We start from the raw sequence: 26,409 nt of genomic DNA, 5'->3' as shown, positions 1-26,409 counted from the left end.
CTTTTTCCTTCTCTTTTAGATTGAGTATATTTTCTCAACCTTGTACTTTTAAGAACTATTAAAGAATTATTGCCTCACTTCCCCTTTTTTAAAATTAAATGGGGTTGTAATTTCCATAAGGATATGTATATTCAAAGTACACATTGCTTTTATATTGTAAGTTGGTGTTTTTCAAAGTTTGGTACTTGGACTATCAATGTTTCCATTGCTCTTGCATTGCAAGAGCCCAGGAATTTGCATTTTAGCAAGCTTCCAATTGGTAACTCTGCACATTAAAATGTATGAATCACTAAAGTGCCAGGAAACATCTCTGAGTGGGCAGAGCCATTTAATTCTTTAATTCTTTTTTCTTGACTAAAGACAGGATCTTTCATTTTCTGCAGTGTATGGCATTTATAATTTCCTCAGAATAAATTGTCTACTTTGGAACCTACATTTAAAAATCCACATACACAAGACACCTGGGTGGCTCAGTCGGTTAAGCATCTGCCTTCGGCTCAGGTCATGATCCCAGGGTCCTGGGATCGAGTCCCACATCAGGCTCCCTGCTCAGTGGGGAGCCTGCTTCTCCCCCCTGCTTGTGCCCTCTCTCTCTCTCTCTCTCTCTCTGACAAATAAATAAATAAAATCTTTTAAATAAATAAATAAAATAAAAATACACACATACATATTTTACATATAAAAATCCACATAATTTTTCCTGTTGTACCAGAGAAGTTGGAAATACAGGAGGGAAAGGGAGAAAGTGGCCTGGGAAAAGATCCTACTAGAATCACAGGTAGAGACATTGCAATCCCTTGTTCCATAGCAAAAGAGCTGAAAAGTGATGGTCACAATGGTATATGGTTGATGGGTAAGATCGATGATATTGCTATGGCCACTTCTCTCCCAGAGTGGTTCTTCGTGCAGCCTAAGACCATCGGTGCCACCATGCATTCTTGTCCAAGTTGCAAGGGACAAAGAAAGCCCCTCCCTGTCATACCAGTTTCTCTCTTTGCTTTTATCTCCTGCAGATCCACAACTCAGGGCCTGCTGACAGCACAGTCCAGTTCATCTTCTATCAGCCGATCATCCACCGATGGAGGGAGACAGATTTCTTTCCTTGCTCAGCAACCTGTGGAGGAGGTAATGGTGTTCACTTACCCTTGGAACTGTTGGCTTCTGTGAGGGAAGACTTGGCTATCGTGAAAATAGTCGTTTCAATGTGGAAGAAATTGAGTGCTGTGATGGGTCTGATTCTTTATTCTGAATGGGGCCAAATCCTGAAGCCCTCCTGTAAGGCGGATACCTCCCTCTAGATGCTGCATGAACATTTTCTGTCAGCAAATTTCCATTAGTGGAAACGGTCTTGACTCTGTTCTGTTCCTTTGAGAGTAAACTACTCATCTGGTTGAAGAGAACTTACTTATTCAGGAGACAAATGGAGAATGTTTGTCAGGCCTACTACCTAGCATGATGTGTCCAAAAAGAATCAGAGGTTGATTTAATTAAAGGAAATAGTTTATTACCAGAAGAAAAAAAAAGTCCCTGCACTACAGACTTAGAGTCAGTTTTTGTTAAACCCTATCCCATCATCTGCACCGTAAATGGAATGCCATTTGCCTTATTTATTCATTAAAACACATCTCTCCTGAAAAGTCACCAAATGAATTCCTATCTCACTCCGTCACATCTGCAACATGGACAGCATTTTGTGTTACTGGAAAAGATATCCCCTTCCTATTTTCTGCCCTTGATAATTATAATGGTTACATAATAATTGCTTCAAATCATTTTATAATTTATTTAGCCATATCCCTATAGAAGATTTAGTTCATTGAAACTTTTCTATTATAATGTAATGAATAACTTAATACCTAAGTATTTTTCTTCTTTCAAATTATTTCCTTGGAATAAATTCTCAAGAGTGAGTTTCAGAATTTTTGTGGCTATTGGCATATATTAACAAAATTCTTTCCAGAATGGTAATAAGCAGCATATGAATAGTTGAGTTTCATTGCCAGCTGAGCCAGTATTTGTGGATTATAAGAATTGTTTAATTTTGCTGATTTAATGAGCATAAAATTGTATGTATATTCCTTTAAAAACTAGCACATCAAATAAATTCTGACTCCACTTTCATAGAAGCCCGTTAATTGGACAGTGTTAAGTAGTTAATCCACATGGGAATCACTAGATTATTTTGACAAGAGAAAAGAAGGATGGTACCTCAAAATAGAGACAAATTATTACCTATTTGTTTTTTTAAAACAATAAGAACATATGAAATAATTCATCTTCAGCTGCATAATGCGAACACACCACCAAAAATGAGGTTCTATAGAATAATGTTAGGTTTTAGCTTAAAAGCAGTTAGTCAAAAATACCTCTAAGTGCTTTTACTTGGTTGTTAAATAACTATTAATTCAACATTCTTAACATTTCAACAAAATAGTATTTCCATCTGCTCTATCCTGAAGAAAAAATTACTTTGTTTAAAAATAAGATGCCAATTACTTTGATGTTTTCTTGGGAATATGTAATTTTGATACACCTATTAATGACTAGCATAGGAAATAGTTTTGAAGAAAGAAATCCAAGCAAATAATTATTTTTCTTCTTTTTATTTTTTTTTGAGATTTTTATTTATTTATTTGAGAGAGAGAGAGTGAGCGAGAGAGAGAGCACACACAAGCAAGGGCAGAGGGAGAGGGAAAAGTAGGCTCCCTTGCTGAGCAAGGAGCCCGATGCGGGGCTCGATCCCAGGACGCTGGGATCGTGACCCGAGCCGAAGGCAGACGCCCAACCGACTGAGCCACTCAGGTGCCCCTCTTCTTTTCTTTTTAAATGCAAACCGTGCTTTGTGAGAAGTAACGATTCAGTAATATGCCCACTGTGCCAGGTTCACACAGAACTGCTGTTGGAGGTTAATTTCAGTAACCTTGATGATGCCTTGCTATATAATGGCAACTAATGTTAGATTTATATATTTCCAACTCCTCTCGGTCTTATTTTCCTCACATCTAAGTGAAGAAGTAGAAGCATTAGTGGTCTTCAAATGTTTTGAGTGATCAAACCCTTGCTTCAAAAGAAAGTTCACTAGGAAGCCCAGATAAAAGGAGTACTGCTCAGAATGAAGATAGGAGCAATGTGGAAACCAGCCTTCCGCCCACTGTACCGACCACAGTTTGAAAATTACTGAAGAAATTATCTCTGAGTTCCCTTTTATATTTCTGGTTCCACATTCAACATTTTGCTAAGTGTAAACCAACAATCACTACTCCAATTACCTTGTGAAATGTTTGAAAACACAATTATCTTGTCATTTATTTCATTTTTGTTCTAAACCTTCATTTCACACACACTCGGATAGCCTGACAACATTTGTAAGCTGACAAATTATGATTTTTAAAAATCATAATCTCAGTTATACAATTTACTTATTGATTATGCCCACATTTTACTACATGATAAATTCTGTCCTTGAGTAGAAATTATTATATGGAAAATTATAAAAGTATAAAAAGTATAAAATGATTTGCTTATAAAATTACAAATTATAATTTTTATTATAAAATGATTAGTTTATCATAACGTTATCTGCTTTAGAGTATAATGTAATTGAAAAATAAAAGTACACTTACTTATTTACAATGTCATTTTTCTCTTTGATTTTCTTATAAAATAAAAGCTTAATGGAACATATGTTCTGACCTATTACTTTCCATGCTTTTCATCTTTACAGTAACATTGTTAAAAGGTCTTTTTTTGGGTCTTTAATGAACAATTAATTTTTGCGGGTGGTCTGAGAACACAGCCCCAAGCCAGGAAATCTGGTTTATAAGCCTCCTTCTGATCTCCTAAAATCTTTTGCAAGTCTTTAATTACTCTAATTCTGACTTGCTAACACGTATCTAGCGATAACAATATTTAACCACCTGCCAGGGAGAATATATTTTGGAGGTTGGTTAGGGTTAGAAAATACAAAAGCCTAAGTTAAAAAAAAATTCTCTATGTACATTTCTTTTTCACGCTAAGAATCTCAGTCTTCATCACCATCTCACCAGAAACCCAGGATGAGAGAGAAGCAGGTGGGAAAGCTCCAATGAATGCAACTAAGTAGTACCCAGCAATGCTATTTTTTAAAAGAATTCTCTCAACAGTGGAAATGTGTGCACGGAAACTAAAAAATATCAGCTAGAGACTTAAGGAGCAATGGCCAAGGATTTTAGGTGAAGAAGAAATTGAACATTAGGGGAGTACTATTATTGTTGTTGTTCTGGAGGGATTCCTAGTGGCTACTGTTAGGATCTTCATCCTCCATTTACTCAGCCTAACCTACTCAGGTTGAATGTAGACAAAGATAATGTACCCAAGGCTGCTGGCAGGACCTGATCTTGTGCTGTATCCTATTGTCCCCCATCCATCCAACGGGTGCACTGTTAGAGTTTATTTTATTGATCAGTTTGGGAGCTTATTCTTCCTGGTGCCCCAGATACAAAAGAGGCAATTTTGCATCCTTGCAAAATTTAATGGTTGGCAAATAAATACTGATCATCTTTTGTTACAATTTCAGATGACACAAAGCAAATTAACAAGACTAGGACTTACAGCGGAGTCTTTTCACCTAGCTCTGCCCTTCTTGATTCAAACCTTATAGTATAATTTAATGATTAAAATTTGAGTGGAAAAATAGTGTTTGAGGTCTGCAAAAATTAACGCACCTTCCATTTATCTGTCTTTTGTCCTGGAAATTACTGAAGCATTGGGAAGGAATTTCCGTTAATGGGAGATGGCCAAAAAGCATAAAGAAATATATTGCCTTATATTTTACCATGGTTTGTGTGTCTTAAACTTGCCTGGATGGTTTGATGCTACAGGTTACCAGCTGACATCGGCAGAGTGTTACGACCTTCGGAGCAACCGTGTGGTTGCCGATCAATACTGTCAGTATTACCCGGAGAACATCAAACCCAAACCCAAACTTCAAGAGTGCAACTTGGATCCTTGCCCAGCCAGGTCAGTCAAATTTACCAGTTTATTTGTCCTAAACATAAATCAAGTTCCAACTAAGCTTCTTAAATTGTTTAATGAAAAATAAGCATCACTGTCCAGTGTCCAATCCTAATCATGCATTATTGTTACTTTTTGGACTTTGGGGCTTTTTGGAAACCATGATTGGCCCTCACTTAGATTTAAGAATCAGACTGACAAATGAAATATCTCAGATGATGAGGAGTCATAAAAGTACAGGTCAGCAGTCTTTTCGTGGTGTGACATTCGCCTTTGTAGTTGCAACACTTCCTGGTAAATCTCTTTATTAGCCTCCTTATCCTCAGCATAAGAGAGAAGATATAAAAAAAAATTCTCCTCCTATGAAACTAATTATGAACACCAAAAGATAAAAAATCCTTCCCCAAGCTCCTTGGATTTTTGAGAAGCACCTCAATATTATTTTTAAATCATAGTTTAGTAATTATATGTACATAAAAATGAAAGTTGAAATAGTTGAAATAGTACATGAGCAACATGCATGAAAATTGCTCTATCTTTGAAGTTTTTGTTTTCTGCTGTTAACTTTCTAAAGTTTATTTTCTTGTACTCTGTCTGTCTCATATTCATGGATTCTAAATTCTACATGTGATGCAAAATTGCCTATTTCATATACTTAGCTCATAAAACTGAACCCAGAGTAACAGGGTTTCATTAAAGACACAGAAAGAATCAATATTTTGTAATTATATAATTTAGGTGAAGTTTAAGTTAACTTAGGTTCATGTTACACCAGATAATTATGTATTAAAAATTGGATATGGTTTAAAAACTGAATGAGGTGTTAAAATTTTGCTTGGACTTTTTTTATTTTGGAAATATTAAGAGTATGAAGCATTTTTAGACAAGATAATTATAACTAATGCAATTCACCCCTAATTTTAAATTATTCTACTTATTATACATCTTTATATCTATACCAGAAGACCAGTGTGTGAAAAGCATAGTTATCCTAATTCAGACAGGTGGGCTCAGCCAGAGGAAGACTTTGAAAGGCTTTACACATTTTCGTGAAAATTTATGTGTAAATTTCTAGGAGAAATGAGGGATTCACTCCCACAACTGGGGGAAAAACTTCCATAAAGAGATGGCCATGGAAGACAGTTGTGAGATAAAAGCATTTTGTTAACAATTTTAAGAAAATGTTTATAATTTACTCAATTTTTTTCTGGCTTCTGATTTTTATCTGTCTTCTCTGTCAGAATAATACTTGTGGCGTATTTCTTATTATCCAAAAGCAAAAGGCCATGTTACAATGAAAGAGGTTTGCCTGTGAAATTTATGCTTTGTCTGCATCCTATGTTATTTTAAAACATCTAATACAGCACATGTATAAATGTTGGGACAGGTGGCTATTAAGAAAAAAAAACTGAGAAAAGAGAAAGAAAAAGTAAGTTAGAGGCAAATGTCAGGAAGCTGCTTTTTTATTGCAGAGGTAATTAAACAAAGCTGTAAAAATTAAGACTTAGCAGTAGGAGAGATTTAAGAGGAAACTGCTTTAGGAAATGTAGATTTGCTGCTCCAAGGTTAAGATACTTCAGTATCACTGGGAAATTCATTGCACTTATTTGCATCCCTGGGATCAAAGCAACTTTTCTAAATTCCAAGAGAAAACAGGAAGTGATGGTCTGAGAGAAGAAGATACTGTATAACAAAGGTCTGCCCTCCCTTTAGACACAGCAGAGTCAAACCCTCAAGAAACTGCTTTCTAACTACAGGTATAACTGCCTCATAGTCAAATCAGGAGTGACACAATGACAGTAAACTATCGCCTTTGTATCTAAAATTAGAAACCCCCAAGAGGGAAAATGTAGACGTCCTTAGTACCGACAGTCAGATATTTTTGAATTCCAAAAGAAATTTCTTTTATCTAGCCCTTGAGATATTTGTTCACTTTACTTGTATGAGACTAGGATTTGGGGCCTATTATCTATTATTTGAAAGCAAAATCCCGTTCGCATACCAAGTTTATTGCCTGTCAAGCCTGGGAAGTACCATGGACAGCAAAAGGTGCACTAAATAATTATTAGTCTGGAGCCCTTGGTTTATTATTTTACCCTTCTGGACCTCAGTTTTCTCACCCACTAAATGGGGGTGAGAGGGTTGTTTGTTGCATTAAGTTAGTGGTTTTCAGTCTTTGCCTACAGAACCTGTTATTCCACAGAGTTTCTTCACTGAATTTGATTTGATATATTTTGAAGTGTTTTTAAACAAGAACTCACAAGAAGTTCATATATTCAAACACGTTAAACTAATTTTAACTTATTCAAGCTCAGCTAAATTGTAAGAATTGTTGTAACAGTTGTAAAAATGTTATACCACCAAAGTAACTACTTTTTGCCCTCATCCTTAAGTTCTTCAATATGTCTATTTGGCTGAAAAATAAGTATCCTGAGATTGCAGGGTGAGCTGTAAAAAAACTGTTACCATTACCATCTGCTTCTCTGTGATGATAAGAATTCCCTCATTGCTACACATCTGAAGCCAAAACAAACCAGAAATAGACTGGTTATGATGACCATTCGCCATAATCCTTGATATCCAATTTTTTTCGTCTACCAAAATAGCTTCATTGTTTGCATTAATTTACTTTCTAATAACTAAATGTTTACAGTTGAACTAGTGAACTAAATGACATCCCTTACTCATTTCACTCACTGACAATATGCACTGGTTCACATGGTTTGTGGATTGGCTCATCTAATGATTCTCGAAGCTAAAGAGATTGTTGACATCTAGTCCATGGTTTCAAAATAATTTTTATGTTTTTATGGCTTTTTTTTCTGATGCTTAATGCTAACTAAGAAATGTCAATGAGTTAAAAGTCTATAATGAAAACAATAAACCTCACTAACCATCTCCAGTGCCCACAAATCACCAGTGTTAATGCTTTTGCTATATTTCTTTCCAGTCTTGTCTATAGCTCATAACACAGATGAGATCATACTGTGTACAGTGGACACTTGGAATTCAGTGATTTAGCCTTCTTGGTTTCCACTATTCTAAACCAAGCCTGAATATCCATGATATATAGTAACTTGACATTTTACTGAGGCAGGAATATGAGTCCCTTATCCTACTAGACCAACATTTGAGCCTACCTGACGACCAGAAGTTCCATCCCAAGAGAGCTTTTGTTGCTCTCTGCTGGTGTCTTTTATGCAGTCATTTTTATGAAGTGGTAAAATACCTTGTTTCCTCTCCAAAAGTGGTCTCAAAAAGGAAGCCAAAACTTAACACTTCTAATGGAAGGAAAGAGAGAGTGAAGTTAAAAATTTAATGGCTTTTAGCAAAAATTAAGACTGTTTCTCATTGGTGACTCAGAGCTATGACATCACTAATCCCAGCATAGGCTCTCTCCAGTGTTCTGGTGGCGGTCCCAGCTTGGGTACTCCCAGAAGTCCAGAGGCATGCCCCTCCTATAAGTCAGGGATCTACTGCATGTTTTATTTGTTTTCCACTGCATTCATTTCACCCCATAGTATGGACCCTTTCCCCTGTAGCTAAGACGTTTAGAATCTAATCAAATGTAAAATCCTCTCTCGTGCCTGCCATGTCATAATTACAGCTTCTGTCTTACACCACGGGGAAATTTTTTTTTAATGCCTTTTTCTGTTGTTGTTTGTTTGTGCAGTACTTTGTCTCATCTTTACCTCTCAGGTGAAGGCTAAAATCCATCATGTGGCGAGAAAGCCCTAAAATGTATGCCTATGGTCCAGCAACAACTAAAAAGGCATCATTTTAGTTCAGCTAATAAGCACCTTGTGTTTTCAGAGTGGCTTTCAATGTAAACTACGCTACATTTGGCCTTTTGTAGCTCAGTCCATGAGACCGGAATGACTGTTAATGCTGTCTGGGGGAAATTGTGCAAGACATTGTTTGTGAGAAGATCAGAGAAGCACCTTTGCAGATTCATTCTGGCACAGGCCTCCAGTGTTCCCTCCAAGGCAGTAATGAAGGGGGCTTCAATTGGCAAGGGTTGGAAAAGTGAAAAAAGCTCTCACTCATCACACTATCATGGTCACGATCATTAGCAAACAAATCTGTTTCTAGCCGAAACTGCATCCAGATTCCCCCTTCCCTCAAGGAATTCCGAGCAACAGTCCTGAGCAAATGCCCAAACTTGTATGCCCCGAGCGGCGGTTCTTGGTGAGTTCCAGTGGACTTTTTTGTCCAGCCCCATTTAATTTGACAGCAAATTGCATAAGTCATCCCTGGCCGTGATCCAAATTGTAAACAAAAATCTCAGATTGAATCTTAATGCAACTTTAAAGAAATAATCTGCATCGCGAAAGCCATTATGTATAGTGGGCATGTAAAAACCTGGTCACGCTAACTTGGTGACTAACTAGTCCAATGGCAGTACAGCCTGGTGGTTAGGAGGGGAGTTTTGGAGCAAAGAGTCTGGCTTGGGATCCTGGCTCTGCCGTTTACTGGTTGAGTAGCCTTTGGCCAGTTACTTGTTCTCACTAAATCTCCGTCTTTTATCCTGTGAAGTGAGGAAAATAACAGTACTTACCTCACAGAGTCATCATGAGGAATAAGTGCCCTAAGATATTTAAAGAGCTTAGTAGAATGTCTGACACATGATAAGCACTCAAAAATGTTAGTTGCTACAGCTATTATGACTAAGATCATGATTATGATAATGTCGATGTTACCTCAGAGAGAAACTGCTAAACTTTCCAGAAATCAGCTTTCTCCTCCATGAAGGGAAAAGATGCCCCGGAATTCTCTATGGGTCTAGAAATGGCGTTCTCTCTTGTTTTAACAGCAAGAGACACAAATTCCTAAAAAATATCTTCGTCAAAGTAAATCACATGTATCAGATTTTTAAAGTACAACAACCATGAGCAATTAAGATAATTAGCATCTCCATAAATCGCAGTGTGCAACTGCCTAATAATCCCCACTTAACCAGCTGTGAGACATTGCCATTTTATTCAGATGGGATTCATGCCATGTCTCCAAAAAAAGGAGAACTCAATGTAAGGACTAGAAAATGGGCGCCTCGTTAGCAATTAAAGTATAATGAAATGTTTCCCTAATCTTGGAAGTCTTTTTGTTTTGTTACAAGGGGTAAATGATTTAGAAAAGTAACAACTTCCTTTCAGTCAACCTCATTTGAATATATTGCTCTGAGAAGCGAAAGAGTAAGCAATAAGAAAGATCACCATAAAATCCCACGTCCACTTTCATTCATTATCTATAATGAGGTAAAAAAGCAGAGTTCTGGTTCTTTTTAGGATGCATGGTCATATCCTTCCAAGTTTATAGTCATACCACACACACACACACATCATCAGACAATCAGCTATAACTCCGTTATTGGGGCGATTCAGTCCTTCTACCAAACTAGCTCATTACTACCAATAATCACTTGTTACATTACATCTTACACTTTTGAAAAGCGTAATTATTTATGCAATTCTCTTAATTAACTTGTGAGTTAATGGAACAGGTATTATCATCATCCTCCATTTTAACATCTATCACTTTGGCTTTACTAGCTAGTAACTTCTTTACTTCTCTAGACCCGAATTTTGCCATTTGTAAAATGAGTATAATATTCCTGTAAGAGAGTAGCTATGAGGATTAAATGAGATAATACATATAAAGCTCTTAGCAAGGTGCCAAGCACTCAGCAGAAGTCAGCTATCATTATCAAATTGAGAGCCAAACCTGTAAAATGACTGGCCCAATGTTACTTCTTTATGAAGTTGATGAAATGCTTTCACATCCATTATCTCAATTCAGTTTTACAATCCCTGGGAGGTTAGCCGACAGAGATTATTATCTGTTATTTCCAGATAAACAAACTGAAGGCTAAAGAGGTTGAGTGATCTGTCCCAGGTTAGATTGTGCAAAAGAAAGCTAGGTTGTAAGTCTAAGTGCTTCCAGTTCCAGACCTACCTCCTCTACTATGTAAACTCGGTGACCCGATTCATGCCACAGACACCTTATTCTTCATGATGCCTTTAGCACCCTGTAATATCTGGTTTAAGCCCAACGTAGACCCCCACAACCAGTACAGTACTGACAACTTTACATGTCTATGTGAAGTTTGGTCCCCTGGGTCTTTGAAATGACCACATACCTAAGTTAGACAAGCCTCTTTTATATAAGCATAAATACTGATGTTTACTCAATCCAAATAGTGACCAATCACTTGGGAAAGTAGAGTAAGAGATAAACAAAGCCCAAGGAAATATTAGTCCCACTTACTTAAAAGCAGTTCAGAAATTGCATTCATTAATATCAAGAATATGAACCACAGAAATAGCAATGTGAGGAAATATTAATATATGGGGTCAAATGATCAAAAACTCTCCAGTGGTTTTATAGCAGAAAAATGAATGTGTGCCTTAAAAATGTTTTCAAAACCTGGATGATGAAACAGTGTTCTTTTGGTCTGGTTCCAAAAGATGAGTGAATATTGCCTAGTAGGTACAATGGTTTATGAGACTGACGCACTACCTACTGCGCTAACGAGGCACCTAGGTACGATGGTTTAAAAAAAGATTGTGACCTATTGATAGAATATTTTCTCATTTGCTGGATCCCATCTTGCTTAGGGAAGCCCACGGTGCTTTAAGAAGTCACCAAACATTAGAGTAGGATAGATTTTGAGATGATCACCTAGTTCAGTAGTTTCCAATTTGTGGTCTACAGAGCTGCAAGTTGTGCCTTCAGCAGCCACTAGGAATAGAAGAGGTAAGATAGAGCTCCATGAGATGGGTTTCCAAGCCCCCACTGCTACTTCATCTTAAAACTCCCGATTTTATCCAGTACTTATATGTGGCAGAAGTCCAAATGTAAGGCACTCAAGATCACACAGAAAGAAGTGACAGGAGAACTGACTGTCCATCTCCCAGCTCCTCAGGGGGTCCTTTTCCTCATTATACCATGATCCTGTGTTCTCTACGACCCAAGAAAAAGTGAACGCTTGTGTCTTTTCCAACTTTTGGTCACTTCTCTCCTGCCCCATCCTAAACTGTTGCTTAGGAAGAGATTGGTTTCTGTTGCCCGAGAGTTGTCAAGAGAAGATGAGATACTCTCTTCTCTGCCGGAGCTCCCTCCACCACCCACAATTTCATTCAATTTTTTAAGTACCTAACCAGTACAGGTTCGATGCTTGGTGCCATGGCAAAGGCAAAGAAAAATCAGCTAGGCTCTGGGCCCCAACACTGCCCAGAGAGAGTTGTATAGTGACAAAGCATCAGGATATCTGAAAGACACGGGAGACAGGAAAGAGATCTTTTCAAGCTGTCATGCTATTTCTGGGAGATACCAAATGGAGGAGATGCAGAGGTAAGCCAAGCAGGCTAGAAGCACAGGTGTCATTAAGCTGTCCTCTCTCCGCACCAAATCCCCCAATCACCTCTGCTACCAGAGCAGCCTTCCTTAACTGCCAACCCCCCCCCACACACACAAAAAAAACCGTCTGCCCCCTCAAACAGATAGCAGAGCTAGAGGAACGCAAGGAGTGGGACTAAAAATGTCCCCAGTGAGGGACAGTCTGTTGGGGAGTTTCTTTGACCTGGTTTTGTTTGTTTGCTTTAATTCTGGGTGGTGCTGCTTGCCTTTTTGTCTGCATACCAACAGCATGACTTCACTGAATGAATAGTCACTAATTGCCTCTGCCCAGGGCATGGTGTCAAGAGATCCAGTCGAGAACCGATATGGATTCTGTCCCATGGTATTAAACTAAAGAAAACTTATACATAATTAGAACTTAGTAGATACTTAAAAGCATCTTAAAAGTGATGAGTGGAGTTAGTGCGATGGGTGTCTGGAAGATGTCCCGTGGTGTGTAGCCTGGCCGGATGGGAGGATGGTAGTGCTCTGAACACCAACAGTGATCACGGGGGAAGATAATGAACTCTCTGGACACATTGAGCTTGACAAAGCTAGAGCATATCCAGTTGTCAGGAAGTCAGCAATGAGGCTCTGCAGCTCAGGAGAAGAAGCAAGAGGTCATCAGAGATTCGTAGAAAGGGACATTTAGCACCATGAAAAGGACTTGTTCTGGTTCATTTCCATTATAAAAAGAACCCAGAACCCCACAAAATAGGCTCCCCTAGAGATAGTTCCATTAGGCTTTTTCTTGGAGAGACGGATTTACTAAATAGTGTGAGCCTGAATATGGATTGATTTTTAAAGCCATTTAAAGTCAGGGATACTGTTCTAAAATAGCTTCTGAGATGATTTCAAAACAGACTTGATAATCTTTAAGTGACACTTAGGATTTGAGGTGATGGCCTCATTTCATCCATTTATATCATATTTTAAAATGTTCCTGCCTTATACTTTCTCAGACTTGTATTTTGTCTTGCTTGAATATTCTAGTTCCTGTGACTATACGTTATAGAAAACTCAGAAAACAGAAAAACGTAAAAATACAAAGGCAAACACCAGGAACTAACAACTGTTTTTGGTCTTTTCCTAATATATTTCTGTGACATAATTATACTTATGTATAATTACATACTTATTTATATGTATTTACACATACATAGACACATATATGAGCTACAAAAATGATTATATAGATTTATGAACACATGAATTTTCTTAGTATTGTGGTTCACATGGTATGTTCTACTTTGCATTGAATTTTCTTCAGTTGACATTATATTTGAATATTTTCTATGTCATTAAAAATGGCTCAAAGGCTTCATGTTTATGACTGCGTAATATTTCATTACATGAGCCTGTCTTAACATGGAAGCATTCTCCCAGCATTGGGTAGTTCATCAAGGGGTGTACTTTGAGAGGATGAAGTACCATGTCACTTACACCACGTGAGTCCAGAATGACCTCATCCTCATCTTCGCATTTTCCCACCACAATCCCTGATGTTGGGGAATCCAATGGTGTCAGGTCGCTGGCCAGTGTAAGAAGTGCATGAGGGATCAGAATAGTTAAGGCAATGAAGAATGCATGGTTTTACCCCAAACCAACTGTTTTTTACATCTTCTCTTGTGATCATTTTTTTTAATTATTTTTGCCTCCTTCACCACTTCCCACCTATCATGTCTGAATGCAAGCACATGCACACGCATGCACACACACACACACACACGACCTAAACATGGGAAGAGCTTCTTAAAGTCCCTGAATGGTATCCTTTTCATCATTCTTCAATATGTACACTTTGCCTAAGAAAAAGACCAAGTGTCTTAAAGGTAAGCAATAGGAAGTTACATTTAGGGCACAGTGCCTCCTACCCTTCTGTGACAGTGTAGTGAAAGGCCAGGGCCATGGCATGAACCCCTAGAGAGAGCAGAGCCCATGCACATGAGCATGCATTAACAAGACTGGACAGAGCGCCATTGTTTTGATATCTTTCTGTTTTCACAGGTGCCATAGAATGATTTTATGAGTCTTCACCATGACCCATGCCATAGAAAGACAAATATAGCTATAGTTTTGCTGAATCCAGGTTTAAAGCTCCTTGTGCAAACAAAAACACAATTTCTAAATCAGTCCAAAGCAAAGCCCAACATCTTGAATTCTATATACACTCCCTTTTATTTCCCTTCTTCTAGCCTGTTTTCTTCAATATCATTGCCTCCATTTTAAATATCATCAGCTGATAAATCAATTGGCAGAGCTCTGTAACAGTTCGTTCTAATATTGAGGATAACAAATCATAGCTATAAAATTTTTCAGAAGAGAAGACAACAAACTGTTTTTCATTTAGAAGGTGGTGTAGGCATGAGTAAAAATACTAGGATTAGCTCAAATATAACTGCAAAGTCAATTTCAATGATTTCTTAATTAACTGCTATTAGATGTATATCTAAAGTTATTAGAAGAACTTTGGAAGGTTGGAATTCTGTAAAAATATAGCTCTTTGAAAAAGAAAATTCCCTTAATTACTAGACACAAGAATTATTGGAAAGAGATCACATGATTATAATAAAAGATAGGATCAGTCTTTTTCAGTTTGTCTGTCAGAAGAAGGCAGAAAAGAAGGGAAGTTTCTCTAACTTGGAAAAACAGGGAGAAAAGTTTAACGTTAGTACTCATTCCATTTTTCTGTGAGAGCTGTGGGATTTTGACTTTCCTCAAAAGGCAGCATCCAGTTTCATGAATATTGTTATTTTATGGGAATGCCCATCCATACACAATGAAAATCTAGCCATGAAAATGAGTACAAAAACTTTAATCATACAGATAAATATAGAAAATTTAGTCACGTAAGATAAACAAGTAAATTAGTATGCCAACGGTTTTCTCTCTGGGAATAGAAATCTATCTTTCATAGCTTTGTTTCCCATTGTCTTTTAAATTTAATTTCTCTCATGTATCCTCGTACCTTTCAGTCATTTCTTCAGAAACTACCCTCTTTATCACTCCCTCTTATTTATGATGATCTCCAGTCAGTGCTGTTTTTATCTGTCTGATCCATAGTATACCGAGCTCACCCGTTTTACCCAAAAGCTTAGATTTGCTAGCCATCTAAAAAGAATATATTATGTCATGCTATATCAGAGAATGAGATTAAAACTGAAGCCTTTATTTATTTATTTAAATACAAATATCAACATTTACATCAAATGTGGATATATAAATATACACCCATCCATCTCTCCCAGGGATACATAGAGAATACATGAGTTCCTTCCGTATTCAAAAGAGAGATTTCCTATTATCAGTCAGTTGCAAAATAAGTATCTTCTGCTCCTGCCCTACCATGTTCTGTACCAGGGTGACAGCTGTGTATTGAGCTCTCTTTGTCTCCCACTCTTGATGGAGGGTCTTTTATAAGAGCCCTTTTATCTGAGACCAATTTGTCATAAGTCTTCCACAAGCCAGGGGACGCTGCAAGAAGATCTTGCCAATTGGAAGCTTTAGTTGAAATCAGTGAGGTAGTTTAGTGTAGTTTATTAGAGTCTGTGAGGCCTCTGGGGACTTCCACACAGCCTATAGTATCATTTCTTGTGAATCCATTAGCCATACACCCTACAAAGTCATTTCTTATGGCTCATTTAGGCTCTATCTCTGAATCTCACGAGTTTCCCAGGGCACTAGATATACTAACAACAGTCACGACCATCACAGCCACTGCTGTAATATCGGTTAACATAATATCACATTACTATAGACCACAAAAACGATTTTTCATTTCTTTTTATCTATTTTAACTGCCCTGCCTTTATTTTGGTAGGAAACTTGCTTTTGTTGCTAGTTGCCTACTATATTTGCTAGTTCTCCCTCCCTTTATAACAATAACCCAGTGACTGCTTTCTAGATATTTACTAAAATCTTTAGATATGCCACGAGAAGAAACCTATTTGCTAATGCACATGCCAGAGTTTTGTCGATCCCCAGGTACAGACTCTTACACAGAGCTCTCTCTTTCATCAGGAGTGAGACAGTAACTGTAATTGCTTGCTGAGCATCTGGAAGTAACATTAATAATGATGATGATAATGACCTCATAGGATGTATAATTTGGGGGATTAAAGAACATTTACAAGCTTATTGTGTCATAGTTAATGATGAGGTGCCAAGTTTTCTTGCCACCACCCTTCCCAGTGGTATTTCCTGCTTGGTCAGAGAACTAATTATAGTAAACGGTGCCCTTTCAAAGAACTTGCCCCATCCTCACGCATATGCTAGTATAAAGATACTGAACTGTTGTAGTGTTGTTTTCAGAGACAATTTATTAATGTTGTTTTGCATTTGTCTAACAAAATTTGTATAATGTAATCATTTAGTGTTTATTTTATTGTGTGTACCTTCTACTCAGAGGGTTGGCATTATTGTTCCTAACAGTGACGGATACAAGCAGATCATGCCTTATGACCTCTACCATCCCCTTCCTCGGTACGTAAATCAACCATCCTGATGCTAGAATTAGTAAATCAGCCTTCTGCTTCTTTTATATATCTATGTAGATGTAGATTGTGTGTTTTTCTGTAAAAGTAAGATGGTAGATAGTATATTTTGCAACCCATCGTGAGCTCTGCTTCTGGATAGTACTGGGCTGCTCAGACTCTAAGCTTGTCATTTAAGAACCGTTTTAAGATAGGATCTTATGACATTGAAGCGGACACAGTCATTGACTCTGATTAGATACAGTGTATGGGTTATGTTGTGTCTTTGTTTCACTCCCTTTGTCCTCTTCTGTTTCTCTGCAGTAGGACCCTAGGCATTAAAGCCCTGTTGCTAACTGTTAAGCAAACACAGCCTGAAGTATTATCACAGTACCGCAAATGTGGGATTCCAGATGTCGTACTACTCTGCAGAGGGGCTTTAAAGATCCTCTTTGTGTTCCAAAGAAATTATAATTGTGGACCAAAAGGCAATGTTTTCCCATCCTTATTGTTCAGAACATTTGGGGGACATTTTTTTTTTTTTCCAAAACATCCAATTCCATGTGCTGTGTTGCTTTTTTAAAGGACGGTCTTTTTTTTTTTTTTTTTAACTAGAAAAAAAAATGAAAGTGAGGAACTGTTAAGGGACCTTGTTCTCTTTATTGATATATTCATACGAAAATTGGAGAGGCTGAAAAATATGCTAGCTCCTGAGTGTAGGATCTGCCACATTGGAAACAGCTCCCCAGGCAGCAGAAATTAGAATCGGGCTTGACGGAACCCCTGTGCTAGGAGACGCCTTTGCTCACTTGGACTCTAGGACGGGAGTCCTCTTTGCTCACTTGGACTCTAGGGCATCAGCTGCTATCTGGAACCCAGAGTTTCCATCAGATCGCAAATAGTGCAAATAACCCATGGTAGTTTTCTGAATCTCAAACTGAACAAAGCCTAGAAAATAATTTTATTCTGAACTGCAAAATAAAACAAAGTTTGATTGAAAATCTCCAAAAGCTTCATGAAATGGAATCCAAACAGGGGCCCTTGAGGTCATTGAGTTCAGCTCCCCAGAAATGCTTCCCTGTCCTACTCCTTCCGAGCAATCACACCCTTACACCCTACATTTATACACGTATGTGTTTACACAAATATACATATATGTGTATTTAGTGCATATGTATTCCCACATCGGTATACACACAGATATTTAGATTAATACATGTACAGCTTTGCACAGTGGCAGTATCATAGCCAATGAGGTTTATCCGAGGCACGATTATTGCTAATAGATTAATATATGTACACCAGCACAAGCTGTCATCCAGCCTCTACTTAAATACTTCCAGTGACTGGTAGAGAACTCAAGTTTCACCATCCTAATGGGAGCATGTAGAGAGGGGCATTGGATTTATACTCCATATAGCTGTTTGGGGGTATTTTTTAAGTTCTTCCACTAAGGGGTTACCTTATTAATCAGCTCCCTCCCACTTTTCTATGACTATATTGATAAAGATGATAAATGACTTTAGGATGCTACCGATAGATCATTTTGCTGGCTTGATCCAGAACCAAACGTCTATAGTAAATGCTTCTTGAAAAAAGAAATGGAATGAAAATATAACAAGACTAATCTAACCGAACCAAGATTTCATTTGATTTCAGTTTTTGTATCTGTAGAATAAGTATCCACAGGACACACGTATCTGTTTGTGGGAAGGCCATATATTTTACAATAAAAGCAAAGTTGTATGTCAGGGTGAGCAACGTCAAGTTTATGTTTTTCTTGTCATAGCACTCCTAAGTTTCTTTCATATCTATGATCTCTCTTATTTATATTTCTCTGGTATGACTAATGCCTGTCTTAGGTTAAACTTCATTTCTTATACATCTGATTTCCCCCAAATGCCAAAAGCCCAGTATTCTCAATGATAGATTGAAATGAGCCTCCTTAATGTTATCCTTAATGTTATGCAATGTACACATTGGCCTGTCCGTGCATCACAATGGAAAAGGGCAATCGCAAATAAACAGACTGTATTTCATACTCCTTGCATTTCTGTTACTGAGCTAATTCTAAAGTTAGATATTCTGCTTAATTGGTAAAATCTTAGTAAATGGAAGAATTTCTGCAAATATGTTTTTACAAGAAGACTCGAGTCTCAAAAATGACCCAAAGTTAAGAACTGAGGCTCAAAAATGATTCTCAAATGGCAGCTACATTCTGATCAAGGCAGAAGGCTTTACATATTGATTATTTAAATAGGTTTTAGACCACAAGTGTAGATACAAAGCCCAGTTAATGAATTTTTAGATTTTTTTTCTTGCTTTCAGTCTTTGGAACACATACGTGAACTTAGAAGAATGGAGTCTTATTAATTCATAATTAAAATATACAAATTTTCCACATCACTCTTAGTTTTGAGAATTTCTTAAACACACTACATGTTTAAAAAATTAAAGGCCATTGGAGTTAAAATATGTGATATATGAACTCATTTTTTATTCTTCCAGGAGAGGAATCTTGGATATGTGCTTTTTTCCTGCTCCCCACCCCCCCACCAAGCACTTACCTGGTCCTTGTTTTAAGATATTCTAACTGATGCCTTCTCTCAGCTTTTATTATACTTTCTTTGAAGCACTCAGACATGTTTTGCCTTGAAATTCCACATAACCCTATTATTATGTCAGGATTCACACAATAATTTTTCACATATAGAACTATAGTTGGATGGTAAGATGGATCCATACTAAAAATTCTTAGAATAATATTAGCATCATTTGTCTTTCCGTGATCACTGACACTGAAAAGGATACTTATTACTGTTTGTGAAATTACGCTATGGGTCAGGTCCAAATGTTGAGACAGAAATTAATCACTCTGTCTTTAGACGGGTCAAGTTTAGGTACGTTAGAGTACCAATTAGGAAGTGTGCTCTTTTTATGGCATCTTAATGTTCTAAGAGATTAAATGTACATTCAAAAACATAGTCCCACTTCACTGTCAGATCAAATCTAACATGAATGTGTACTTATATATTCAGTCCGATTTCATTGGGAATCAGACCCATTATCCATATCCAGAGGGAAGCTCTCCAGGTATTTACATGGAGATAAATGAGAATTGGTCTTACCTTTTGGAAGAGAGGCCCTCTACAGAGCTGCTTCGTTCTCTTGAAAGGGCTCAGCAAGTCTCCTAAGGGCTAAACAGAGGGCCTCAGTTTCCCCCTAATAGCATTTTCTTTTGTCTCTCCCGGGGAAATATGCATAGGAAAATATTGTACTTGGCAGCATGTTTAAGCTGTTGGTAGTAGAGAGAACAGTTGTTGCCTAGACTCAAACAGTGCAGAGAAAATGTGGAGGAAAATCCTCTGTTAACTGGGAAACACACAGTATCCAGGCTCATGCAGAAGAGAAGTCAGGTTCCCAATATACATGAAACCCTACTTATGGAATAATTGATGTCTCCACGATATGCCCGTGCAATATATTTACATTTAACTTTTCAAGTAGATCAACCTGGTGACATTTAGTTTATCTCTCATTAAAATTATCTCTCTCCTAATTCTAAGAGAAATCTTAAAGTTCCTTTGCATTCCTCATCCACAAGCAGAATATATGCAAGAAAGACAAGCTCAGTCCCAATATTTCTATTTTTAAAAATTCTACATTCTCTAAATCTGCAGGAGGAGAGAAAAGAATCAGGCAAAGATATCTCTCTGCATCTGGTCCCAAATGCTTCAGAGCTGTGTAGAGATCTAAAAAACCCGATGGAATTCTCTTAAATGTTATTGATAATATTATAATTTTCTCCCTTACGTAACTGTATCTTTAGATTCCATTGCCATCGGCCTTCCAACCAAAACCAAACTTTCTTCACAATCCCAATAGTTCTTTATCAGGGGAAAGCTGACTGCCAGTATCCCTCATCAGTTAGGGAATGAGAAGATAATGCCTCACATTATTACTTTTGCTCCTTAGTGTAATGATGGCCTAGTTTGAACATCAGAATTGTGCTGCACCCATGTAGTCCCAAAGCTGATGATTGTAGAAACAGGGGAGAGGGAATGAATGTTTGGTTTACCTTGATCATTCATGAGCTTCTCATGTAAAAGTATCCAGAAGCTAAGTGATAAAGTATTGCATTGAAAATAGAAAGTATCGGCTCAGGTGCAAACTATTAGCATTAAGTGAGTAATCAGTTTTAATCTTGACAAAGATATTTAATGGGATTTAGTAAATATATATATATATATAACATAGATACAGGATATATATTTACAAAGTATGAAATAATATAAATATTATACACAGAATATATATTCAAACTATAGGGAGAGGGACTGAATAGCCCTCTTTGGAGTAGGTTACAGACAGCACGGATAGCCCTGTGGACAGCTCTCCAAACAGTAATATCTTACATTTGCTTAGAGCTTCAAGGTTTCCAGAGCACTTTTGCCAACATTGAATCTTTCGCTCTCACTCAGCAGATTTTAGGCACTAGACGGCTTTCGGATCTCTTGACTGTAGCCTCTCAGAACCCGATCGCCGCAATAGGCACTGGGAACGGGGTTGGTCGGAAAGGTCACTGAGGAGGTTTGGCAATGTGCATGTCCGCCCTGATGACTCCCCTTGCTTCTGTAGGTGGGAGGCCACCCCGTGGACCGCGTGCTCCTCCTCGTGTGGGGGGGGCATCCAGAGCCGGGCAGTTTCCTGTGTGGAGGAGGACATCCAGGGGCATGTCACCTCAGTGGAAGAGTGGAAATGCATGTACACCCCTAAGATGCCCATCGTGCAGCCCTGCAACATTTTTGACTGTCCTAAATGGCTGGCACAGGAGTGGTCTCCGGTAACTGTGCCCTCTTTCTTTGTTCATTAGGAGAGTAAGTCCACTCTTCCCTCTCATCATCATGACCCCACCGGCTACCCTGTGCAGCTCCCCACTTCTCTTGAGGTGTACCGGGTTAGCTCCTGATGTAGGCATGCCCCAAATCCAGCATAGCCAAAAGTAAATGAGTAAATACGCATAACTTGAAGTTACTTCGAGAAGCCTCTATCACTCATAACATTCCCTCAAGTGGCAAAGAGAGGCAAGTGTCTGTCAAGAGTCATTGAGGCCAAATGACAGATCCTGAATGTCCAGAAGCTGCTCTGATGATAGAGCTCAGTAGACCACGGTTTGGTTTTATTTTTTATTTCTTATACTTTGTCTACATCCAAAAAGGGTTTGAGTAGATTCCAATTAAAACTATCTGTATTATTCATTGGAAAAAAAAATATGAAATGGAAATGGCAAAATAATTAGAATGAGGATGAAGTAGGATAATTAAAAGCAGAACATTCTAGAACGTTAGGAAAACTGTTGCAGCAGCTTAAAGAATATGTTACTTGGGGTTTCCTGGCTGCTACTGCAAAAGGTTTGAAATGGCAAAAGAGATAGAAAGATGAGGAGGTAAGCCACTGTGCCCCGAGCCACAGAGACGGCAAAAGACTTCTCACTTCACTATGTGGCTTTGGGGCAGCAGGATCAGAGCTGTGACGTTTCTCTCCATCTAGACTTGCTCCCTGGCGTCTAGAAGCCCTGGAGGTGCCGTCTACATCTGGCCGTTGAATCAACTCCCTGAAACATTTTTGACCATGTCAGTATAATCAATTGGATCAGCCATGCTGCAATATAAATTTACTATGATGGCAGTTTGCAAAGTGTTAATGTCTATGTGGGAGCTAGCAAAGTGACTAAATACAATTAAAATGCAGTGTTAGTGATCAAAAATGAGCACACTCTACAGTTTCTTTTCTCCTTCTTTTCGCTGCTTGGTTTGGGACTTGGCACGCAGTGGGTGCTTAAGGAATGTTGCCTAACTAATCTAAATCTGAGAAACTGAAAGTGATTTAATTTTCAGCCAGCTTCACCCTAAATAGCCAAATAGAACAAAGACTCCATGAATGGTAAGAAATGGTACAAATCCACCGGGAGTCCTTATCTAAAAGCAGCCCTTTAAAGAGTCTCAGGTGAGAAACGAGGCAAAGTAAACAAGGCTTTGCTATGAGTCTCCTCTCTCTTGCATTCTCCTTCCAGTGCACCGTGACATGTGGCCAGGGCCTCAGGTATCGGGTGGTCCTCTGCATCGACCATCGTGGAATGCACACAGGAGGTTGTAGCCCCAAAACGAAGCCCCACATAAAAGAGGAATGTGTCATACCCACTCCCTGCTATAAACCCAAAGGTAACTCAACAGGTGCCCTGTTACCAGTCTTTTCATTGTTATGTGTCTTCGGGGACTGTTTGAAACTCCTTGGGATATTTTTAAATATCCCGAGTGTTCTTAGTAACTCTTTTGTGTAGCTTAGACTCTACTAAGCAGACTTAACTCTTTCTAAAAATCTTTCCACTCCTTTTGCTTGCAAATTATTCTTAAGTACTACATATTTACATAATTCTCTCCTGGATCATAAAGCTGTTTGAAGACTGTTGCTGAAAAGTATCAGCTACATCTGCTTAAAAGGAGATATTATAGATATGTTGGAGAAATACGTGTGTGATTTACTAGTCACATTTCTTGCTGTTAAAAATAATGCAGTGAATCCAAGAGTGTCTACTTTGGGAAGCATCAAGTACATTAGGAGGCTTCATACTTCAAATTGCTGAAACAGAAAGGCGTTGCTTCTTATATTGAAAATTAAAACATGAATACAAGACTAGATTCCAGAATCATAATTTGAAATGGAAATCTGAAATAAATCAGAATTTAACAGATACTGCAAATAATTTATAAAAAGCGAATTTTAGAAAATTTCTACTGAGTGAGGAAGATTTATTATAATTATACAGGGTCACTCAGCTTGGCATGCATGCTAACTGGACTTCTTTGCTGATATTGCTATCATCCATGTCAAGGAACTAGAAAATGCCAAAGTCACAAACCAATCAGAAGTAGAGAACTCCTTATTATAAGCTATCCTATTATCAATATTAAATATGATTCCCTTTTGCTTCTTTTTTTAATTATGTTGTCAGCCACTGTATAGTACATAGTCCCTGATACAGTGTTCAGTGATTCAGTAGTTAAGTATAATACCCAGTGCTCATCACAGCACATGCCCTCTTCAATACCCATCACCCTGTTACCCCCTCCTCTCACCCTCCCCCCCCCGAAACCCCCCGATTGTTTCTCGGGGTCCATAGTCTCTCATGGTTCATCTCCCTCTCTGATTTCTCCCCCTTTGGATTTCCTCCCTTCCCTTTGCTTCTTAATTTATTTCTCTAACCATTACATTTCTCGGAAAATCAGCCACAGTGTAGCTCTTTATTTACTATAGGTTGCCCTTGGTGGGAGTGAATGGTGTCATGAAATCTAAATGATATAATGAAAATAAAAACAAAAATACCCAAAACCCTGATACATTGTAATAAATGCGTCTCTCTCTCTCTCTCTCTCTCTCTCTGAGACTCAGTGTCCTCATCTGTAAAATGGGGCTAATAATAGTAACTACCTCAGAGATCACGTGAGTATTACATGAGAAATAGTGCAGACAGGGTGCTCAGCTCACTGCCTGGAATATAGTCAGTTCTCCACACATGTGATCTTCAACTCCTGACTATCATCAGCATCCTCAGATGCGGGAGGAAGAGGCCACCAGTACCTCTGACAGGATCCGCTTCAAATAGACAATAAAGTATCGCAGGCCTAATAGTACCAGCTGAACACTTCCTCACTGAAACAGAAATGGCTCACCCTGTCAGATATGGCGAGGTTGACTGAGTCACTCAGTCGGGAGACGTGGGCTAGCTGTAAAATGATGTTTGTGTGGGCACCATGTCACCGTGTTTAAGTGTTAGCAGATCCTTCTGGCCTTAGCAGTATTACGTTTCTCACTCGCTTTGTTTTCTGACTAAAAGAAAAGAAGTGATGCCCCTAACTTAAAATAGTCAATTATTTATTAGCTCTGTCTTTACCAAGCCACTTTGGAGAAAGAAAAGCAGTTTGTGGTTAACTATCAAGAATAAAATCTGGATTTTCACAACTAAGTAGTGAGTCTGGCTCTCTAAACATCATTAAAATGCCATATAATTCTATGGTGTATGCATATAGAGACATATTTCTTTCATCTTTACAATTATATGTCATAAAATGGTGATAGAGCTTCACTGGCCCATACTATAAAGGCAAATATGCCTATAAATGACCCTAATAAATGTGTCAAAATGGGAATCTTGGCACTTACTTCTGTAGGAGCAGTTAGAACCTCTGTCTTTCTTTTTCTCCTTCACAGTTTTTTTTTTTTTTTTTCCAGGAAGCAGTTAGGAAGCTTGTCCTGAATTGTGTGGCCAAAAGCTAGATAAATAGGTGACGCAGTCAAATTATGGGTTATGGACCCTCCATTGCTCATATTCCGACTGTCCGTGAGCCCTGGGGTGGTGCGGAATGAGTCAGAGATCTAAAGCAGTGTTTTGTGAATTTCAGAGTGGCAGTTTTGTTTGTTTGTGACAATATGGCATAGATCACACTTCACCCAAAGGAAAAAAGAAAAACATGTCAGAATTTATTAAAGGATTACAGTATAATTTATTGCACTTCATGTTTGTCTTAAAAGATAAATATTGTTCTATCTTTTTAACAGGAAATAGTGAAGAGATACTTTGATGACTCTTCATATACATGTCAAGCCAGTGTTCCTAGAGTTACGACTTTCATAATAAAAAAACTCTCCTTTGCTCTTCCACGTAATAAAAGGGAAACATAGAAACTAGTAGACTGGTATCACTAAACATTTTAAAATATTCTTTTTTCTTGATATAACCATCATCAGAAGCAGAAATTTACCTAAAAACTTATCATTTGTGGTTATCAACATGGTTTCTAGGTAGTGCAAAATCAGGAACTGGTGAGGAGATTAAAGAATTTCCCTAAAATTCCAAATTGGTTCTAACCTCTTCTCTTTTATATGCATGCACTTAATTCTCAGAGAAGCTTCCAGTAGAGGCCAAGCTTCCATGGTACAAACAAGCTCAAGAGCTAGAAGAAGGAGCCGCTGTGTCAGAAGAGCCCTCGTAAGTTTTATTTATTTTTTTTTAATTTTTTATTGTTATGTTAATCACCATACATTACATCATTAGTTTTTGATATAGTGTTCCATGATTCATTGTTTCTGCATAACACCCAGTGCTCCATGCAGAACGTGCCCTCTTTAATATCCATCACCAGGCTAACCCATCCTCCCACCCCCCTCCCCTCTAGAACCCTCAGTTTGTTTTTCAGAGTCCATCATCTCTCATGGTTCGTCTCCCCCTCTGATTTCCCCCACTTCATTCTTCCCCCCCACCGCTATCATCATCTTCTTCTTCTTTTTTTTTTTCTTAACATATATTGCATTATTTGTTTCAGAGGTAGAGATCTGTGATTCAACAGTCTTGCACAATTCACAGTGCTCACCATAGCACATACCCTCCCCAATGTCTATCACCCAGCCACCCCATCCCTCCCACCCCCCACCACTCCAGCAACCCTCAGTTTGTTTCCTGAGATGAAGAATTCCTCATATCAGTGAGGTCATA

The 26,409-nt window shown here is 38.1% G+C and overlaps 1 protein-coding gene and 1 pseudogene across 5 annotated transcripts in view; both read left to right on the top strand.

Annotated features, from left to right (window-relative positions):
• Positions 1-26,409, top strand: part of ADAMTSL1 (ADAMTS like 1) — a 901,468-nt gene that overhangs the window by 672,440 nt on the left and 202,619 nt on the right. For 3 of the 5 annotated variants that reach the window (XM_032392420.1, XM_032392418.1, XM_032392422.1), the window contains 6 exons: positions 1,014-1,125; positions 4,860-4,998; positions 16,819-16,869; positions 21,498-21,702; positions 22,933-23,080; positions 25,821-25,905. In XM_032392420.1, the coding sequence (XP_032248311.1) occupies positions 1,014-1,125; positions 4,860-4,998; positions 16,819-16,869; positions 21,498-21,702; positions 22,933-23,080; positions 25,821-25,905 (740 nt within the window). Of the gene's footprint in view, positions 1-1,013; positions 1,126-4,859; positions 4,999-16,792; positions 16,870-21,497; positions 21,703-22,932; positions 23,081-25,820; positions 25,906-26,409 lie in introns of all 5 variants that reach the window. The other 2 variants (XM_032392423.1, XM_032392419.1) reach the window with 2 other exon arrangements.
• LOC116624494 lies at positions 18,082-18,315 on the top strand (annotated as a pseudogene).

This window comes from Phoca vitulina, unplaced genomic scaffold (assembly GCF_004348235.1).
Source record: "Phoca vitulina isolate PV1807 unplaced genomic scaffold, GSC_HSeal_1.0 scaffold67, whole genome shotgun sequence".
Taxonomy (NCBI): Eukaryota; Metazoa; Chordata; class Mammalia; order Carnivora; family Phocidae; genus Phoca; species Phoca vitulina.
This window is presented reverse-complemented; position numbering and strand designations above follow the sequence as displayed.